General features: G+C 42.8%; 1 protein-coding gene across 3 annotated transcripts; it reads right to left on the bottom strand.

Annotated features, from left to right (window-relative positions):
• Positions 1-824: 824 nt before the first annotated feature.
• Positions 825-19770, bottom strand: bag6l (BCL2 associated athanogene 6, like). 3 transcript variants are annotated; one of them, XM_083982670.1, is made up of 25 exons: positions 19455-19770; positions 19182-19266; positions 18934-19051; positions 17801-18036; positions 17254-17325; positions 17038-17160; positions 16160-16410; positions 14868-14997; positions 14000-14203; positions 11867-12101; positions 10674-10736; positions 10229-10539; positions 10045-10123; positions 9219-9535; positions 7904-8156; positions 7211-7380; positions 6905-6958; positions 6600-6702; positions 5736-5860; positions 5495-5629; positions 5074-5136; positions 4217-4420; positions 3288-3395; positions 2730-2876; positions 825-2085 (listed from the first exon to the last, which is right to left on the bottom strand). In XM_083982670.1, the coding sequence occupies exons 2-25, from the start codon at positions 19260-19262 to the stop codon at positions 1987-1989; spliced, it is 3681 nt and encodes a 1226-aa protein (XP_083838796.1). In that variant the 5' UTR covers positions 19263-19266; positions 19455-19770; the 3' UTR covers positions 825-1986. The 3 variants fall into 3 exon arrangements, with proteins under 3 accessions (XP_083838796.1, XP_083838795.1, XP_083838797.1); XM_083982669.1 differs by having other exon boundaries at positions 2727-2876; XM_083982671.1 differs by lacking the exons at positions 825-2085; positions 2730-2876; positions 3288-3395; positions 4217-4420 and having other exon boundaries at positions 5095-5136; positions 5447-5629.
• Positions 19771-20766: the final 996 nt, after the last annotated feature.

The raw sequence follows: 20766 nt of genomic DNA on the forward strand, positions 1-20766 counted from the left end.
ACCCCAACCATCGTCTTTACAACATCCCGGCCTCCCAGGAGCCTTCACACTACTAGCAACGTTCATTCAATTTTTGATCAAGTTTCTCAGGGTCAAACCAAGGTCTTGACTCTTGGTCTTGACTCGGACTCGACTACATTTTTATTTGGTCTCGGTCTTGACTTGGTCTCGACCCCCTTAAAGTGTTGGTCTTGACCACAACACTAGTGGACCATCTACCTCCTGAGTCACAGCTGCCCAGGAGATCCTGTGTCCCACACCTGTCTCTAGTTATTAATGTGTACAATTACTATTATTTATGATTTTATTAGCTGTCGTTGTCATTCTCATTTTAACAGGCCTCTGAAGAGTTGTTTGTGAAGCTCAGACTGAGCCATCAGCTCTGCCTCTAACCCAAAAAAGGGCAAAGTGGTTAAGTGTGTGTGAAGCTGAGAGTTTTTTTTTTTTTTAATCAAAACAACTTTTGTTCCAGACTGTAAACATGTTTATTTCTGCTGTAAAAGTTTGATAATTTCCAATGGGAGTCTATAGGGACTTTTGGAGCCATCTAGTGGTCTTTAGATGAACTGCAGGTTATGATACTTCAGTGCAAGCTTCATTTTCCAGCCTCAGAGGATGCTGCCCAGCCGTAGTGAGAATTACCTGAGCTAAAAACCGACCCTGTTGTTTCACAGTAAAAAATAAACCAATGAGCTGTAAAGGGCCTGAAACACTTCCTGTCAACGTGTCGGCTGCTGTGTTGTGTGTAGATCACAGACTCGTCTAATCTTGTTGCAGCAGACGTGTGTCTGTGTGACTCTGAACCTCAGACCTGAAACAAAACACTGGTTTGAAGTTGATTTATTTCAGTGATGTTTACAAGCACAGAGTAACCGAGCTCTGCTAACTGTAGCTGTGCTCCTCACACACACACACACACGCATACATACATACAGACAGCCACCATCAGGCTGTGGCAGCTAACAATAGTGCAGACACATAAGAGAAGACCGCACTGTGAACACACCAAATCATTTTGTGATGTTTAATGTCATTTCTAAAGTCATGATGCTAATAGATAAAAACCTGACGCCTTGGCAACAGCACTAGTAACCTGACTGACACTGACACAGCTCTATGACATCACTCCCCATTTACTTACTTATGTACAGTTTGTTCTCATTTACAGTTATACATACAGTATATATATTTATAATGCAAATACATGTGCAACAGAGGACAGAGGAGTATGATGCACTGTCGGGAAACATCTTCTCCTCTTCATCTTAAGACTTTACTCTTGAAATATTGTGATTTTTTTTTTTTTTTACTAATAACCTTCCAGATTTATTTAATAATATTTCATGGTTTGTTTTCATGGTATCACTTTCTTCCAGCTTTTCCTTAGTAATCTTACACCATTATGTTAACATTTTATCTTGTATCAATGCAGCTCTATTCTCATAAGTGAAACTATTTCTATGAACATTTATTTTCTCAGAGCGTTACGACTGAATTGTCCGTTCTTGTCCTAATGGTCCTGGCACTGGTCTGAGGCTCAGACTGTCTCGGACCGACAGAAGAGGGTTTTTTGTTCCCCACGTCATGTTTTTTTTTCCTCCTGTTCTCTTCTGCGCTGAGCTGCTGCAGCCAGTGTTTACTCTGACACTTGACTTCCCACCACGAGTTTCTCAGTGGAGTCAGAGAGCAGAGGGAATGTTTTAGTTAGATCAGTAGTTCCTCAGACCATGTGCCATGTGGAGGGTTCACAGTCTGCAGGGTTTTTTTTTTCTCTCCCCCCCCCCATCCTAACCAAACTAGAGCAGAGGAGGAGGAACCGCTCGGGCCGGCAGCCGTCGTCCTACGATGGGATATTAGCACACTACATGTACCGGGGAACGGATCCTGTTCTGGACCTGGCCCTCGCTCCTCTGTTCTGGACTTGAACCTGGACCTGGATCTGGACCTGGCCCCGCCCCCCCATCTGTGGCACATGGCTGTAGAGGATTAGGAGTCTTCTATAGAAAAAGCTCGGTGTGTGTTGGGGAACCTCTGGGAGCTGTAGTCCGGATCGTCCTGCACTCGCTCTTTGATGTCGCTCTTCACCTGCGGAGACAGAGACGCAGCGGAGTGAAGTTTACCCACAGTGATGTTCTGCCCTACAAAGGCAAAGTGCAGTAGCTGTAAAAATGCCAAACTGAGAAAAACAGCTACCAAGTCTATAATTGATTAGATAAAGGTGGACTGAATTAAATGTATTTTGTAGTTTGTCTTTCTGACCAATTTTGACCGTTTTATGGCAGATACTGCACTTTTGCCTTGGTTTCACAGTGCTTTTTTGGATGGACGGCAAAATAAAAAGCCCAATAACTCTGGAAATTTTAGCAGTACCAATATCAAATTCTACCAGATTGAAGAGAATATGCCACACTTTTGATTGGTCAAAAAAAAAGAAAAGAAAAAATGCACTTTGCCTTTGTAGGGCAGTATTGTTTAGGTGTTGTCTGTATAAAATTGTGTATTATATTAAACTGGACCATGTATAAACATACCTTGTTATTGTGCATTTATTACCCAGATTTTAAAATAATACACAGGTTCATATAATCATGTTTTATACATGTACAGGTACAGTGAGTAGGGGGCTGTGCCACTGCCATTTATAAATGGCACTCAACAAAGTCTGTCAATTGCATGATAAGCATGCATACAAGCTTTTTTGATCTATTGTCTCGAGAGTCCGTCACTACCTGTTTGGTGTAGGCCTCCTGCAGCTCGGAACCCTCCAGCTCCCCCTGCAGGCTGTTGGGGGCAGAGACGGGCAGGACTCCGGCGGTGCGAGCAGCTCGACTCACGGCGTCTGACAGAGACAGATGCGGTCCCTCACCCTGGGTGGTCTACGGACGGAAACACATTCTGACATGTCAGGAAACGAGCTGCTCAGGATGTGGTTAGCCGAGTTTAGCATAAGCAAGGGGGGCTGAACTATTCTGAGAAGTCGACAGTTCAGCTGCTGCACACCTGTACACCTCTGACATCCAGGACATTCACGAGCTCCGACCTTCACTGATTCAATCACAGTGGTCAGATCAGTTCACACCAGCTTTAAAATGTGCTTCAGTGATCGGATCTAACTTCCTGTTTTACATATAGACAAATACGTTGTTGTTTTTAGCCAGTCTGACAGACGAGTGTGGACACATGTGGATCTAGACCAAACTCTGAAGGTTGTCTGAGTGATCGGAGCTCAAATGTGTCCTGAATGTGTCTCGGCAGAAACACAAGACACATCACCAAACATGGCTCACCTTCCTCCTCTTGGCGGGCATCCCGTGCAGGTAGGCGTCCGACAGCGGCGGCTGAGCTTTGATCTTCCTCTGAGACAACATGTCGTGTCTGATGATGGGAACCCATTCCTGAGAGAGAGACACCGTGGGACAGTTATTATCCAATGAGGAGCGAGTGACGCTTTGTTCACCTCAGCATCATGAGACATAAACACATGTTGATGTAAATTTGACCTCAGGCAGGGAGCATGATGTGGTTTCATTCATCAGCACATAACTTTCAGTAAACTCTAAACTAATGAGATGTAATGAAACATTTTGAAACATTAACATCAAGAAGATGCATTTTACAAAATCTGGAAATTTATGAATCGTTGCAATAACTTCAAATTATGTGACAAGAGTTGCCATGGACTATGAAGACCCTGCAAGCCAAATTCAGGGCTGAAAATTATTAGTTTTTGTTTATCTATCTATCTATACTTATTTTAAAGGGGACATATTACGGAAATATCACTTTTTGATGGCTCTTTAACATATTTGTCTTGCTTTCCGGTCCCCAAAATGTGAGAATTAACCAAAAAATATCAGTAATTTTCAGGGTCCCTAGGTTGAAATCCATGTGGTTTTATGAGCTACTCCCTCATTTGTCATCCAATGATGTCTTTACTTCTTGAATTTGCATAATACCACCCCTACCTGTGAGTACCTGTACCAGTGGAAGGGGCAGTGGCTCATTTGCATTTAAAGGGACAGGCACTGAAACCAGCTGTTCTGAACAGAGCTATTAAGAGCTGTGATGTTCGAGGTATTTTGACCGAAGCATGTCACAGACATGTCTTTAAGACGTCTGGGAACTGTTTTAACTGTTATAATATGTCTCCTTTAAAATGTATTTTCATTATTCAGTTTATTTCCAGGTAACCCGGAGAGGAAACCTCGCTCCTTACAGGTGGGACAGCTGCCGCCCACGGCTCCACCTCAGGAGCCGCCGCCTCCTCCCGTCCTGTCGGGGCCGCAGCGGGACACTGATGAGTGTCTCCTGATGAGACGGTGCTGTCTCCAGGAGCCGCTCCCCTCTCTCCGCCGTCAGCTGACGTGGCCATGGCCTCCTCTGCTGTGGTGGCTGCGGCCGGAGACAAACTCTCCTCCATCTGTCAGAGGGAGGAGGGATCCAGTCAGCTTCTGTTTCATCTTGTTTTGTCTATTGCAGCAGTCTGTTATGTATTGTTGCTTCTTTCTTTAGTTAAGTTTGGCAGCTATTGCTTATGATGATGCTAAATGAGGTAATCTTTTACTGCACATTCATCTGACATATTCATTACAGTATTTTGTGACCTCTTGTTTTGCTGCTGCTGTTTCATTCCTGTTGGTCGGTTATTGCAATGCATGTGTTAGCTGAGGAGGTTTAGCTTTTAACTGTCTCTCTGTTGCAGTCTGCTCAGTTGTTTTGTATTGTGTGTGAAACCTAAATGTCAGAGATTCGCAGACACAGATCCAACACTGGGCTTCTCTGAGTTCAAGACACTTTCAGAGTTGCTGTTATTCCCAAAAAAAAACACCCAGCTCATGTTCCCTCATCATCGTCCATCCTGCTGCTGCACAGCACAAACACTCTCTACAGTAAAATATGTGGAATAATCTGCTGCTGACATCAGTCTCTAACAAATGCTAAATGAAATAGAAGAGAAAGCTCTTTTCATAGGAGTGAAGCTTCATGTTTTCCAGTTATTATTTAAGATTTACACGTTCAGTAGGAACTGACGGGCTCAGAGCTGAACCACAGAGACGTCAGAGACCGGCTCACCTCCACACTGGGACTGTCTGATGGCTGCTGCGCTTCAGCCTCCGACCTCTGGTTCACATCCCCCTGAAATCACAGTGAAATCACACGTTTATGTGCATTTTGAATTTTGATTTTGACTCAATTAGTCCCTGAGAACTCATCTGGCAGATGTGAGGACGTCAAATCATCACATGTTCTCATTTAATGATCAGATTGATGCTCTGAGGCCTTGGCAGTGTTGTTGATGTTGACCTGCTGCTCATTACAATCACAGGTGTTGAGATGAATCTCCTCTCTCATCATCCTCAGCTTCATGTTTCCTTATCTCAGTTTGTTTTGAGTTCTGTATCTATGATTCAGTGACTCTACGAGCCAAATTAAAAACTAAACCAACTTGATTTCAGTGACCTGGTCCTGTTTGCGTCAGGACTGAGCCGATCACCTGTGTGTAGATGACGTAGTGCTGGATCTGGTCCTCTGTGACCGGGTTGTGCTCCAGGATGACGTGCAGCCTCAGAGACATCATGCCGGTGAGCCAGTTGACCAGACTGGGGTTGACTTCTGCAGACATCCTCCTCTACACAAACACACACACACAGTACACACACACGGCATTGACGCACACAGCGCATCGCATCACATCACACGAGAGAGAAGCGGCGTTAGAGATGACGTATACTGACGATGCGGTGGTTGATGACTGCGGTCAGCGCTCTCTGCTCTCCTCCGAGGCAGTACAGGTTCAGAGCCAGGCACTCGAACAGGCCCCGGGTGCACAGCAGCAGCAGGCGAGGGCCAAACGTGTGATCTAGCACAGAAGACACACAGGGGATGCAATGGAGGAAATTGAATCACTATTAGGCTTTGTAACACGATTTTTGCACAATTTACCTTGGTAATATCTCCCCCACGATCAATATTATGGACAAATATTTGGTTAAAATATGTTAGCAGCCAGTAAAAAAGCTATTACAAGACGGTGGCAAACAAAAGAGTCCCCATCTCTTGTGGGTTGTAATTGTAATTGTAAGAGAAATACATAGTCATGGAAAAGCTGAGTTTTTCCCTTGAAATTGTGTTTTTTCTAACCATCTAAAATACACCAATATATGGGCTTAAACTTTCGTTGGATTGGATCTAAAATCGATGTACCCACTTAAAACTTACTGTACAGTTATATAAGAAATGTGATGTTCTGTCTCGATGTGGAGACAAGAATATGTAACATGGAATAAAAAGGACTGAACTGTTTCTAAACCCTGGATCCAGCTCTATCTCTTAAATTGTATAAATGTTATCATTGTGACTAATTTACCCCTGCTTATTTACTCTTGCCCATCTGTGCCTTTTTCTTATCTTTTTTCTTCTTTTTTTTCTCTGTCTTTGTATACTGTAATATAAATAACTCAAGACAAAAAACAAACAAACACAAAAACTAGAGCTTTGACAGAATGATGATGATAATTCACAGTCTCTCTACTGTCTTTAGACTCAGTCTGCCTGCAGTCTGTTTTCTACGTCGCCAGCCTCCTTGAGCGGCGACTTACCGCTGCAGCGCAGGATGTGTGAGGCCATGTGTGTGAACTGCTGCCGGAGGAAGGACAGGTTGGTCTGCACGATGTCCACTCCTTCCCGCACTGTCACTGTGGCCTGGACACACAGCACACAGGGTCAGCACATCAGGTGGGAGAAAGAGGTCATTACAGAATGTGTGTGTGTGTGTGTGTGTGTGTGTGTGTGTGTGTGTGTGTGTGTGTGTGTGTGTGTGTGTGTGTGTGTGTGTGTGTGTGTGTGTGTGTGTGTGTGTGTGTGTGTGTCTGTGTGTGTGTCTGTGTGTGTGTGTGGTCCTTACAAAGCTCTCAGCTATGTACTCCTCCAGTCCGTTGATCAGGTCTTCAGCTGCTGTCTGCAGAGACAACAAAAACGTTTTTGTCTGTGAAAATCATAGCAATGCTCCTCTGAATGATCATGTCCAGTCTGAATCTGAACATGGAATAATATTAATATATTTTTAATCATTGTAGCAGCTGCACGTGAAGACACTGTGACATTTTTGTGAAAAATAAAAGAGAAATTAATTTATAATGAAAAGAAATCAACAATCCAGAGGTGCAGACTGTATGCAGAGGGACAGAGCTGCAGCAGCTGCAGCACTTACAGCGATGTTGGCGTCAGTGGGCTCCCGGCCCTGGAGGTAGTGCTCAGTAAAGAAGTCTGTGAGCTGCGGCCGGATGCGGGTCAGAGGCTGGGCGTTACCATGGAGCAGCAGCACCATGTCCACCATGGAGAAGCTCTGACAGACCAGGGACAGCAGGTCGCCAAAGAACCCTGGTGGTGTGAAATGTGAAAGAAAAACACTTTAATTAACATAGTGATGATTGCAATATATCACTATTATAGCAACATAAATGTAATATTAATTCTAACAATTATTCTACACAAATGAAAATAATTATATACATTTTTCCATTAACTTTTTTTTCTCTTTCCTTTTTAAAAAAACAATTCTATTCAATTTTTATTATATATTTGTTTTATTATCTATTCATTATTATTTTTTATTATTGTATACTCTATGCCATATTATATGTGTATATACTGGCAATACCACTCCACCTGCCTCTCATCCACACACACACACTTATACTAAATGCATGTATCATCGTAACAGGTCATTTCCTGTTGTTGTCTGTACCTATGTCGACTGTTTGTATGTTTAGTTGTAACGTATTTGTCCCTTATGTCACCTTGTCTATCACTTAACTTCACCAATAAAAAAAAAAAAAAAAAAAAAAAACATAGTGAAGATGTGTTTTTCAGTGTTTGTGTCTGAATCATGCTCCTGACTCACCCACGGCGTCCCCGGAGCCCGGAGTGAACAGGTTGCTGGTCTGGGACAGTCTCTGGATGAACTGGGCGATGCTCTCTCCGTTGCCCTGCTGCGCCCCCAGCGAGCTCATCATGGTGGACAGGACGCCCTGCACGATGCCGGTGAACAGCTCCGGGCTCAGGGAGTCTGTGCCTGCGCCGCTGCCGTCCTGGGCCGGGGCGGCGCTGGTGGACGGAGGAGGCGGGGCCGGGGCGCCGGGGCCGCTGGCCGGAGGCTGGGCGTGAAACAAACACTTTTAACCGACGTGTTCAACCCGGGACGAAGCAGGAGGTTGGTGACGTGGTGGAACGCAGCCTCCAGCAGAGAGCAGCATGTTTTTATACCGCTGTGGCTGTACATGTAACAGAGCTAAAAGGTTACGAGCACAGTGGCCTCCTAACTTAAAATTTTAGTAGCGCAAATAGAAAATTTAGGGGCGCACACAGTAAGTTGACCTGCAAAGCAAATATTCACATTTCCTTTTCATTCAGGATCCTCACACACATTGGTCTGACACTTGTAATGACAGATTACAGATTATTTGAGTCGCAACTTTCGCAAGTTTCACCAGTGTTAGAAAAACCCTGCAAATTTAGTTGCACTGTCTCAAATTTTAGGGGCAAAATGACTCAATTTAGTGGCAGCCTGAAGCCCTGAGTGTACATAACATGATCTGTTATTATATCATGATAATTCTAATAGAAGTTTTTCTTTTTTTTTTTAATTGTGTAGAGACAAACAATACCAAACACGTGTGGGGATGACGAAAAGACAACAAACAAACGTATAAGACAATACAGAGTAACAGGTGTGACTAACGTATAGGATGGAACTTAAAGGTCCAGTGTGTAATAATTGGCAAGGTTATTTTGCAAAATCTGAATATACTACCTATGAATATATGTGTATAATCGCCAGCCGGAGAGCACGTTTCGCGTGTTTCAAGTTCATAAATAAACCAACGAAGAAGAAGGCAGAAGGAAAGAAGAAGGAGGAGGAAACAGACATCGTAAAATGGTTTAGATCTGCTCCTGAAATACTCCCAGTCGTGGTAAACAAGTTTTTTTGGTCAGGTCGGGCAGTGCTACGGTGGTACTACAACTACTAACAAAGATAATAATAATAATAATAATAATAATAATAATAATAATAATAATATTAATAATAATAGAATAGTTCAAAGTTTTTCAATGACTGTCCATGACTCTGATGAACAGTCCAGTTTTTCTGTTTTCTGTACACAGGGATGAGACCCTGACCTTCCCCCCCCTCCCGTGTCTGTGGTGGGTGAACTCACTTGTTGTGTCAGGTCCGACATGCCCTGGAAGAAGCCCGGGACCCCCGGCAGTGTCACGGTGATGGAGGGCGCCGGTCCGGAGCCCCCACCCCCGAACCCGGCCGCTCCCCCCAGCAGAGAGCCCAGCAGCTGGGCCAGATTCCCCTCGGCGCTGCCCTCAGGCGGCTGCCCCACCGAGGCCGTGCTGGTGGTGTGTGTGGACGTCTGTCCGGAGGTGTTGGCGGAGAGAGGGGCGGAAGACACGGTGGACGAGTCGGACAGAGACGAGGTAGAGAAGGAGGGCTGGGGGCCGGCGGAGGACGTGGTCACAGGATCACCTTGGGGACAAAATAAGAGACACCAGCTCTGAGATCAGAATCAGAGTTCTTAGAAAATCTGAAAGTGAATTAAACACAATAAACCAACAAAACTAATACTATGGTCTTCATATTGAGACAGGCAGATATGTTTTTTTTTATGTAATTTATGTGACATCCAAGAGGTGGAGAATGAAATTCATTTTGTGTTATACTGTCCTTTCTATGACTTTATAAGACAAAAACTGCTTAGTAAGATAGATCCAAATAACAAATTTGCGTTAAATTGTTCATTAATGTGCATTGTCCTCAGCAAATAAACAATAAATGAAATGAAATACCAACAGGAAGGACTGTCTAGTCTTTTGTATTTGTCATTAAATATTTCTTGCAATCTCACATGGGATGGGCCACAGTGGTGGCATGACACGAAAATAAAAAAATTCATTCATTCATTCGATACAGAATGGATCCTTTAGATTAGTTTATTCAGTGAGCTGCTGTGGCTGTAGGAGCCGGCGGACACTGACCTGGTTGCCCCGGCATCAGGAGCTGTCCCACCAGACCGCTGATCATCTGGGTGAGGGAGGACGGAGCCAGAGGTGCGCCCTGCTCACAGAGGAAAACAAGCAGCTGTTTGTTTTGGTTCTGTCTGATTCATTAATAATTAAAAAAAAACAAAAAAAACAAAACAACAGTTAGCGGTGGTCTGACCTGTCCCGGCTGCTGGCTCGCCGTCGGCACCGTGGCCCTCAGGTTGATGGTGGTTCCTCTGGTTCCCACCGGCTGCGGGATGCGAGGGGAGAAGGACGGTCTGGTGATGACCACCCTGGCCTGAGCCGGGTGGGGCGGCTGCTGGGACGCGGCCGCCTCGGCGCCGGGTGTGGATCCGGGGCCGGACGGCGTCTGCTCCGGGTGTCCTGCTGAGGCGGCGGCGGCCATGGCGGCGGCCTGATGGGAGATCTGGTGCACGATGGCCTGCATGAACTCGGGGGGCAGCCCCGGGAAGTGGACCGGCGTCACTCCTGAACACAGAGGGAGAAGGCGTGTCCTTTTATTGACCACAACTTGTATTTTTGACTTATATCCAAAGTTCTTGTGAAGGAAGTGACAGCCGTTACCATAGCAACCATGTACCCAATCACAGAGCAGAACTCACCGGGCTGGCCGGGACCCGCAGCGTTCGGCTGTCCGGGAACCTGGGACCCAGCGGCCGACTCACCTGGAAATAAACAATCACATGAACAGGATGTGAACCTCACACATTCGTCTTCACTGTTACTTTATTTCTAATTAAATTAACATGATTCCTCTCTTTTTACTTATTACGTATTATTTGTATTATTAATTTATTGTGTATTTAGGTTTTTTTTTCTTTCTTTCATATGCATGTGTTACTTTGTCTGGAAATAAATAAAGACATTGTTGGAAAAAGAAAAAAAAAGGGCACATAACTAAAATGTCTCCACATGCAGCCACAATAATAGTTAAAGAATATTTCTATTGCAAATACAGTGCTGCTTGAAAGTTTGTGACCCCTCCAAACATGGTGCCTGCGATTGTTTTTGTTTTTTTTCAGTTTTGGACTCATCCGTCCAGAGAATGAACTTCAGGTTTGTCCAATTGATCTCTGGCAAAGTTTCTCCTTTCTTGGCAACAGAGGCTTCATTTTGCATGTGCATTTATCCTGCAGATGCTGCCAGAGTGGTCAACAACTCTCTGAAGATATGTGTGTCGGCCTTTACCTGATTTATTCTTTTTCTGGAGCTTCTTGGTGAAAGTTTTGATGGTCGTCTGTCCACTTCTGGGCAGAGTTGCGGTGATGCTGAGTGTCCACCATGTGTAAATGATTTATCTTACAGATCTCACAAAACCTTTCCAAATAATGTCTCATTTGATCGGTCTCTGGCTGCTTTATCGATCACTTGAGTACCCACATGTGTTCTAGTCTATCACCTACTTGACTTTACCAATGCAGCTGGGGTTCACTTACTTTTGCACATACTCTGACTTTATCCTTCACGTAGTCTGCTGGCTACACACACGGTTCCCTCAAAACAAGTGCATGGAATTAATAAACATAAACCTGACATATATAGAAACTGGCGATGATAAAATAAATTTTTAAAAAAAAGAAAAAAAGAAAAATCTAAACCACTCAAGGGGTTCACAAACTTTCAAGCAGCACCGTTTATGCAACTTAGTAAAACACATGTAAAATCAGGCTTCTCGCCTACGATATGCACTGAACTCTCTGGGCCACCGTAGTTTGTGTCTCTCTTTCACACAAATCCCAGAAGCCCTTGTGACTGCAGCGCCAACACGGAGAGAGTCTCGGCCGCTCACACTCACCGTCGATGTTCATCTGCATCATGACCACGGGCTCCATGGTCTGGTGGGTGATGCGGATCACGCGGGGCCCCCCTCCCCCCTGTCCCGGCTGATGGGCGGCCCCGTTGGGCTGGACGGGCGGAGCCTGGTCGGGAGCCCGCTGATCCGATTGGCCGGCGCCCTGAGAGGGTTGGCGCTGTCCCTCGGCCGTCTGTCTCCCATTAGACGTCATGGTTACTGTTGTTCCCAAGTTTATCTGGAGGAGACAAGACATGTTTACTTGTTGGTGCTGGGCCAGTCATGTAAACAACAGATCAGGTCACATTACTGTCAGCGATCGCCACAGCAGCAGATAAAGTCCTGCACAAGCTGCACAAATGCACAAAAAGCTGCACAAATATGACTCCAAGACAAGTGCAAGTTGTTCAGTCACATTTTAAAAGCAGTTAAACAGCTGGACTTCTTGGTTTTAAAACTCTTTAACTATTCAAAAATTCATTGTTTTTACATCAGGACGTTGTTGTCTTGTTCCACATTTACAAAACCTGTCTCTGAAACATTGCACTGACTGTAATGAACCTGTATAGTGACTGAAGTCATTTAACCAACCACAGCATAAAACAACTATAAAACAGCAACTACTATACACTTCTACAAGTTTATATGGAACTAAATGCTGCATTTCTTGGTGCTTTCTCAAGTTGGACAGCAGACATTAACATGATTTCTAAATGTGTCCAACACTGACTTCAGATCAGATTGTGGTCTCGGGTGTGGAGTCTTCTGCCTCATGTTTATTATACACCCTTCAGGACACAGTGGAAGTGTTGCTGTGATGGATTTTAATCCTGTGATAAACACAGTGCATGGTCTTTCCCACTTTCAAAATAAGAGAAAATTCATTCCTCTTGACTAAAAGCTGTTTCAAAATAAGAGTACTTCATTTGCAAAAGTTGGAGGCAGAAACTGAGGTACTCTCTAGGTTGAAATAATTAAAAGCCTTTTCACAAAACATTTATCATTTTGACTTCTATTTCAAATAAACTAGTTAGAAATAAACTAATTCTGGCATATGGTGTTTTATTTGTGCTGTGATCATTTGTCTGACATCTCATACTGGCACCACCACAAAAACTAAAGCATTTGGTTTGATATTTGTTAGTCTAATATGTAATTTTATTAAAGAACAATGTGAACACGTTTCAGCATGGCCTTAGATTAAAATCTTTTAAAATTTAAAGCCCCTGTACAGACATTTAGTGTTGATTTTGGCGGCCCCTGTGGACGAAAGCAGTGGTGTTTTGCCGGAATGAAGACTGCATTTCCCACTGTCATGAAGACGTTTGTCTGGCCGGCGTGTGTAGATTTGTTTTGGTCCGACCTGACCATGCCTTCCAGAGGTTTAGAATTAGACTACTTAGAAATAGCGTATCTTCACACTGATGGGCTCATTTGCTGTTGTAGGTAACAGAGAGACATCAGCAGAAACCAGAGACTTTTGCATATCCAGTTAAAAGCTCCGTACAGGGGCTTTAAGGCCATGCTGAAATAAAGGCTTTTTATTATTTCAACCTAAAGAGTACCTAATTTTATTCTACCAACTTTTACAAATGGGATCCCCACACTGAAGATCACCAGAGGGAGAGTGACCAAGAGACTTTTCACATCCATGCAGCACTTATTGCATGTGTTTTTTGACAAGAGTACAGTACTTCATTTCTAGAGAGAAATTAATATTTTTACTTTTTTCATCACTAACTCACTTTCAACCAAACTAGCTCTACTCCTAATAATGTCTCTGTGCCTTGTTTTCCTCAATAATTCAATTCAAATTTAGTAAATTAGTAATATTTTGTATTGTAAAAAACGTTTCTAGTAAAAAGCAACAGTTTTACCCTCTTTATTCAGCCTCTGGGCCCCAGTGCACCACGAAGCCTGAGGCTCAGAGCTACATGTAGGTATCAAGCAGCTGTTGCCCAGTTAAAAATTAGCACATGTGAGAAACCACACAGATGTTTTGTGAACATCAGGAAATCCCAGCAAAGCAGCACCCGTAATCTACTCACAACGAGCTGTGACCTACTCTAACAGATGGGCCTTGATGAACGACCCCGACCCCCCCCCATGGTGACTCACAGTGCGGTGGGAACCTACTGGGATGGGCATGTGTGGCAGCCCGGCCTGGAGCAGGACTGGGTGGGTGTAGTGGGCCATGGGGCGGACCACATACAGGTGGCGCGGAGGAGAGGTCGCCAGGTTGCAGCGCAGGTCACCGAGGACAACCAGGGTGTTTCCGAGGAGACGCAGGGCATCTCCAACCAGGTTGAGGATGCGCTGATCCTCCTCTCTTTCCTGTGTCTGTGAATGGAGAAGCAGGCGACAGAAGAAAGAACAACATGTCATGACTGAGAGTGTGCAGAGTTAATGAGATTATAGTCTTTCATTTGTGCAGGTGAAAATGGGTTAATCAAAAAAAAAAAAAAGAAACAAAATAATTAGTCAGAGCAGTTTTCATCTGCAAAAACACAACATCCCTTTATTGTCTCACTGTCATTTACAGATTATTGTATTGTTGTGTAGAGCAATCACTTTTAAATGTTCTGATAGGACCATGAGTGTTACAGTATGTAACTGCATGTAAAAGACTGGTGACACATCCTCCTTAAAACTATTTTTTTTGTTTATTTGTTTAGTTCTTTCGTTTCTTTTATTGTAATTTATATATTTTGGTCATTTATCTCTTTTTGTAATTTCCCTATGATAATTTTTCTTTTATTATTATCATTTATATATTTCTGATTGTTAATTTGTATGTTCTGCTTTATTCTTTGTATGACACATTTTAAATTTAATTGTTAACTATAGGTGGAGGCATCTAAAAGCTCTTTGAGTTTTCACCTTTCCCAGCACTGTAAATTATCAAATTGTTCCTTTTACTTGTGTAAATCTGATCCAGAACATGAGAAAACATCACCTGTGTCCCAAAACCATGCATCTATATACTCCCTCCCTCCCTCCTTACGTTGTTGTTGTAGTCTGCTGATGTGGCGGCTCCGAGGATGGAGTGGGTCCTCTCTATGAAGGGGCGGAGCCTCTCCTCCACCCTCCTGACCTCGGACAGAACCTCCACAAACTCCGCTGGACTCGGGTGACTGAAGGACAAACGCAGAGCACAGGTGAGTGTGTTTACATTACATTTGCATTTAAAGAAAAGCAGAGACAACCATAAGACAACAGCTGACCTGCATTTACAGTGATTGTAAATGAACAGATGCATGATAAAGCTAGACACAGTGCATGGTGGGTAATCTTTACTCAGGACAGACTGTGCACGACACAGTGATATGAGCTGATTCACTTGGCTAAACATGAACGTGGCCTTGTGAAGACAAAGTCTCTGAATCAGCCTGAGGGATTTTCTTTAAATGTGGAACAAAGGACGAACAGATGAGATTTTAGTGAAAATCAAAAGTCAGTGTGATCACACAAAACATCATGATAACTCAGGTTCATATTGTTTCTGACTCTGGATAAACATTGATGTAACCTGAAACGAAGGTGATTCTAGTTTTCTTTTCCTATACAGTTACATAGGCAGCACAGTGGTAGATGTTTATACATTACAGGGATCCATCCTTCTGTAAACCATCATTATTGTTTTCATTAAAGCCTATAGAGGTTTTAAATACAAAAGAAAACAGAAACAAAAAGGCATGTTGAGATAGAAAGAGTAAGAGACCTGCAGCTCTGTCACAGGAACGCACAGCTAGAGCAGAAACGTTTATTCATGATAAGTTTTAGACCAGGCCTTTTCAACTGCTGGCCTGTGGAACAACTCCAGCCTGTCAATCAAGTCCTACTGGCCTGTCGATCAATTGTAAGATTATAAATACATTTTTGCTATAATATTGCAGCATCTATCCTAGTAAACTGTCAGTAGCAGTCAGTCAGTGCTCCAACTGTTCAATTAAAACGTGTGTTCTTAGCATTGATAAGCTGAAGTTGTCGATTCTGCTTTGGTACTGGCAGCAGTTTTAATTTTGTTGTACTGTTCATAATATGATGACAATAAAGGCACTTTGACTAGAAAAATTAAGAAAAAGATAATTGTGACATAATTCACTTGCTTTTGATTTTCACAGAAAATAACTACACTGAATAAACTTAATAAAAAACAGTAGCTGGTCTTTGCCAAGATTGGGGTTGAACTAATTTGCATATTGAAACCTGATTACAGAGACGCAATCAAGATCATAAAACACATTTTTCCCATGTCAGCACCAGGTGTGGGCGGGGTCGTGCAGGGTGACTTACTTGGGACCGGCGCTGGCTGCTCCCTCCGTCTGGGTGGAGGTGGAGCTGGATGGAGCAGCAGCAGCGGCGGCAGCAGCGGCAGCAGCAGCAGCAGCAGCAGCAGCAGCAGCAGCAGCAGGAGGAGGAGGAGAGCTGGTGTCCATGGGCTGTGACGCCGCAGCGCCGCTCACAGAGGAGGAAGAGGACGGTGAAGAAGAAGAGGACTGGGAAACCTCTGGCTCTGGATGGGAGCTGCTGTCACCAGACACTCCCTACACACACACACACACATGTAGAGTCAGTGCTGTTAATCATAATAATAATAATAATAACAATAATGCCATTAAAAATCATGTGCTTATTGGTGAAACATCTTTTCCCCTTTCAGTATTTTAATTCAGTTTTTATTATCCACTTTTATGCCAAAATAACAGATCTTCCAGTACATCTCACATAAAAAAATAACCCAAAGCATGATGGGAACTGTAGAGCCAGAAGTAAAGGAACATACCGTGCATAAATACATGTACCTGCCACAACAGTAGCCATTTTTAAAAACAGATTAAAAACTAAAAATCTTTTTTCGATGTGTTTTTTGTAGAGGCTGTGTTTGGGCTTGGTTTAGACTTGTGGTATGGCATGTATGTTCTTGTTGCAAACTAATATGAAAAAAAAAAAAAGTTTGATTTGAATAAAATGTCTGATGATCGAATCCCGACCTGCATGTCATTCCCCCTCTCTCTGCCTCCCCATTTCCTATCTCTCTTCTCTACCCTATCAATTAAAGGCAAAAAGCCCAGAAAATACACTTGAAAAAAAAGAAAGAAAAGAATATGTCTGATGTTAGAACAGCTGAAAATGATCCGTGCCGTGTGGCGATGACAGCGTGATGATCTGACCTCCAGTCTGTGGATCAGAGCGTGAGCGTCCCTGAGCAGGTTCTCGGCCAGCTGCAGCCTCATCCTGGGCTCGCTGTGCATCGACTGGTCCAGGTTGATCTGCACGTCCACCGAGCCGTTGCTCTGCACATATAAAGAAAGAAAAGACGAAGAGTGAGAGGAAGAGGAAGAATGAGGCACAAAATCACAACGACTGGCAATAAAACGAGCCTTTACCCCGGAGCTGGTGCTGACCCTGGTGTTCCTCGCGGCGTCGCCGACTCCCGCCATCATCTGCTGAACGGACATCTACAAGACAAACCCCAGGTGTGACAAGATAGATAGATAGATAGATAGATAGATAGATAGATAGATAGATAGATAGATAGATAGATAGATAGATAGATAGATAGATAGATAGATAGATAGATAGATAGATAGATAGATAGGATAGATAGATAGATAGATAGATAGATAGATACTTTATTAATCCTGAAGGAAATTCATCTGTCAGCTGCTCCAAATATTCTGAAAGAAAGAACTTAGCTAATGCAGACAGATGTAGCAATAATATAAAAGAGTAAAATAAAGTATAAAATATACCTATATATATATACAAACTCTCACCTATATACAGTATATATGTACACATATATATACACACACACACTCTCATATAAAAGAAATACAATTCATAAAATTTGCATGACACCGCTGCTCGCTCAGAAAAGCAGCGTGAGCTTCCTGTTTGCTCGCAGCACGTTCATCGATTCGTCCTCCCCACCTGCAGCTGCTGGGGGTCCATGATGTTGACGGGCAGGTTGAAGGTGCCCAGCATCACGTAGCTGTTGGCGTTACGGTCGTGTGGTGCACCCTGGGAGGACGCGTGGCCGCCGCCGCCGCCGCCGCCGCCGCCGCCGCCCTCTGCTCCGCCCGTGGAAACGCCCGCGCCGCCGGAGCCAGACATGGTGGCCTGAGGCGGGGCTCGCTCCACCAGATGGATCACCTTCCCATCCACATCTGAGGGAGAAACACAGGGATGGACGCCGTTAGGGAGTGGGAAAACAATTATCACTTTGATTTCTATTTTAAATAATCTATCTATAAATAACGCTGGCATTTTCAGTATTTTCAGTATCTGAGCTGTGACATCTCATAAACCCGTTTAGCAGCGAAGTACTGGCACCATTGCAAAACACAAAAGCATTCAGTCAGTTTAGCCTAATATCAATGTAATTTTAGTAATGTCAGAACAACATGAGACACATTTAAAACAAATATTTGATATATATGAGTAAACTGAGCAAATGTATTGTATATCAATATTGTACTAAACAGTTATATTAGGAATAACAAAAATCAATAGGAAGCATTACTCATTTGTTGCATCACTTAATATTCATCCTGGTGCTTCGATGGTTTCACTTCCTTCAACTGCTTAACTAACTGCAATTATTGCAAAACTAATGCAGCATCTGACACTTTCTTTTCTTCCTGAATTAAACATGTTAAAATTACAGCTGTGAACCTGACACACCCCCAGACTGACAGTGGTGCTAGATCATAGATAGATAGATAGATAGATAGATAGATAGATAGATAGATAGATAGATAGATAGATAGATAGAGGAAAGAGATGCAGTACTCAGATCTCGGTACTATAGTGATAAAATCAATAAACAACACATAATAACTAATACCATTGTCAATCTTAATATAGGATGCTGGTAGAGTAATTTATGCTACATATAACACTCTTCTGCTCTGTGCAATTTAGTAATGATTTTTTATCTATATCTAATTAACACTGTAATACAAACTCCATATTTTAACAGTATTAAGGCCAAAGCATCCCCGTCCACTACAGGTTTTTTTAACAGTGCTGCTGCAGCCTGTGTGGCTGTGTGGTGAACTCACTGTATTCAGTCAGTGTCCTGTCATCCTGCAGCACTCTGCCCTGGTAGATGAGCCTCTGCTTGTCCACTGGGATCTCCACTGACGACGCGATGTGCTCCTTGAACTGCTTCACGGTCAGCTGGGAGACAACACACAGCACACTACCTTGCATTGAAACGGGAAGGGGCAGGAGAAGGGGAAGGGGCAGGGGGGGAGTTTTTAAACAGAGAGCAATGTCTTCTCTAAGACAGGCACAGTAAGAGCATTACCTCGCCTCTGACTTTGTAGCTCCTGCTCTGAGAGTCCAGAGTCTTCACGGTGACTTCGATCATGTCGCTGGACTCTGCCATGTTTCTAAAAATGGTTGAAATAATAATAAAGTCAGAGCTGCTGGTTGAGCCATAGCTATCCACTATTCACTACTGTGCAATAGAGACAGTGTTAACCTGGGGGAGTGGGGAGGGGCAAGGGGGAATCTAGCAGCAGCTACTTCATATACCTTTATCTGCGTTTCTGCTAATTAATATAATATAATGATGCACCTGCTTTCAGACAGCTCCACAGCCTGGTCGTTGTTGTTGTTGTTATTAGCCTGTTAGCCAAAAGATAGCTAACGCTTGGTAATAATCCCAGTCACCGGGAGGCTAAAGAGCGATAACGAGCTAATCTCCCACGGGACACCGACGTTGTCCAACGGTCAGCAGGAAAGCCGGGCTCCTCCTCGTGCTGTAAAAAAAATATATATATATATATATATTTTTTTTTACAGTCTATCACCACAGGCGAGGCAATAAAAAAAGAGAAAGACACCTTTGACACCGCTGTCAAAGAGTGTGCGCACTCAGGTTGATCCGTTAGCCGCCGACTAGCTGCGATAATAAACCACGGCAACGAATCTGACGTCACGTGACCCCGGTGACGTAATCAAGCGGCGCCCGTGTCACGAGCGCTTCAGTGTTTTGATTTTTTTTTTTTTTTTTCAGCCGTCACAGTGTGAACTGTTCATTTCAAGTCTGCTAATAATTTTCACGGAATTTACCCATCTAAAGTTTTTTTTTTTTACAACGATTTAAAAAAGATATAGATTTAAACTGCTCTTTCTGTGTAGGACACCCTGGAGATGTTTTTCATTTATTTTCTTGGTCTTGCCCTTTCTCAGCTAAATTATGGGAAGATATTTGTAACCTGATTTGTTTTTCGATTGAACCTCTTTTTTCCCTGTGCTTTGAACATGTATTGTTTGGCTTCACTGACAATCCATCTTCTAAAGAAAAACAATACTATATCATCAATCTTATTATACAATTAGCCAAATGGCACATTCATAAATGTCGTTACACTAACCAAAAATCACTTTTTCTTATTTTTGAAAATGAAGCCAAACAATACATTAAGTCTATTAAAAAATCCATCAACATGAAAGCTATAAAAACTTTAAATGTATGTACACTTTACAATGTTTTTGTATGAAAGCTTGTCTCTGCAGTATTGTCTGTATTGAAACCATGGATGTTCTGTTGGTGTATTGATGACTTAATAAAGTTTCTAAAAAAAAAAAAAGTCTGCTAATAGGTCTAATTATTTCCTTTAAAAAAGATGTTATTATTCTGGTTATCATTATGATTATCACAATTAATGTTATTATTGTTGTTATGATTATTATTATTGTTATTAATAAAAACAATAATAATCAGAATATTGTAATGTCAATTGTGTATACGCGATATATATTATTGTTATACTATTATTTTTCTTCTTCTTCTTTTTAGTTTAATTTGTGTTATTGTTGTTATTATTTCTATTATGTGTATTTTTTTATTATTGTAAAATTTGGGGGGGTGAAAATAGTCCAAA

Source organism: Trachurus trachurus (genome assembly GCF_905171665.1).
Source record: "Trachurus trachurus genome assembly, chromosome: 11".
In the NCBI taxonomy this organism is placed as follows: domain Eukaryota; kingdom Metazoa; phylum Chordata; class Actinopteri; order Carangiformes; family Carangidae; genus Trachurus; species Trachurus trachurus.

What these genes read in the sequence shown, in the direction of transcription:
- bag6l (XM_083982669.1), bottom strand. Translation starts at nt 19,262, where the DNA reads ATGGCAGAGTCCAGCGACATGATCGAAGTCACCGTGAAGACTCTGGAC. An exon ending in CCTGATGCCGGGGCAACCAG is followed by an intron (nt 9,536 to 10,044) that starts GTCAGTGTCCGC and finishes TTTGTCCCCAAG; the next exon opens with GTGATCCTGTGACCACGTCC. An exon ending in AGTACATAGCTGAGAGCTTT is followed by an intron (nt 6,703 to 6,904) that starts GTAAGGACCACA and finishes CTGTGTGTCCAG; the next exon opens with GCCACAGTGACAGTGCGGGA.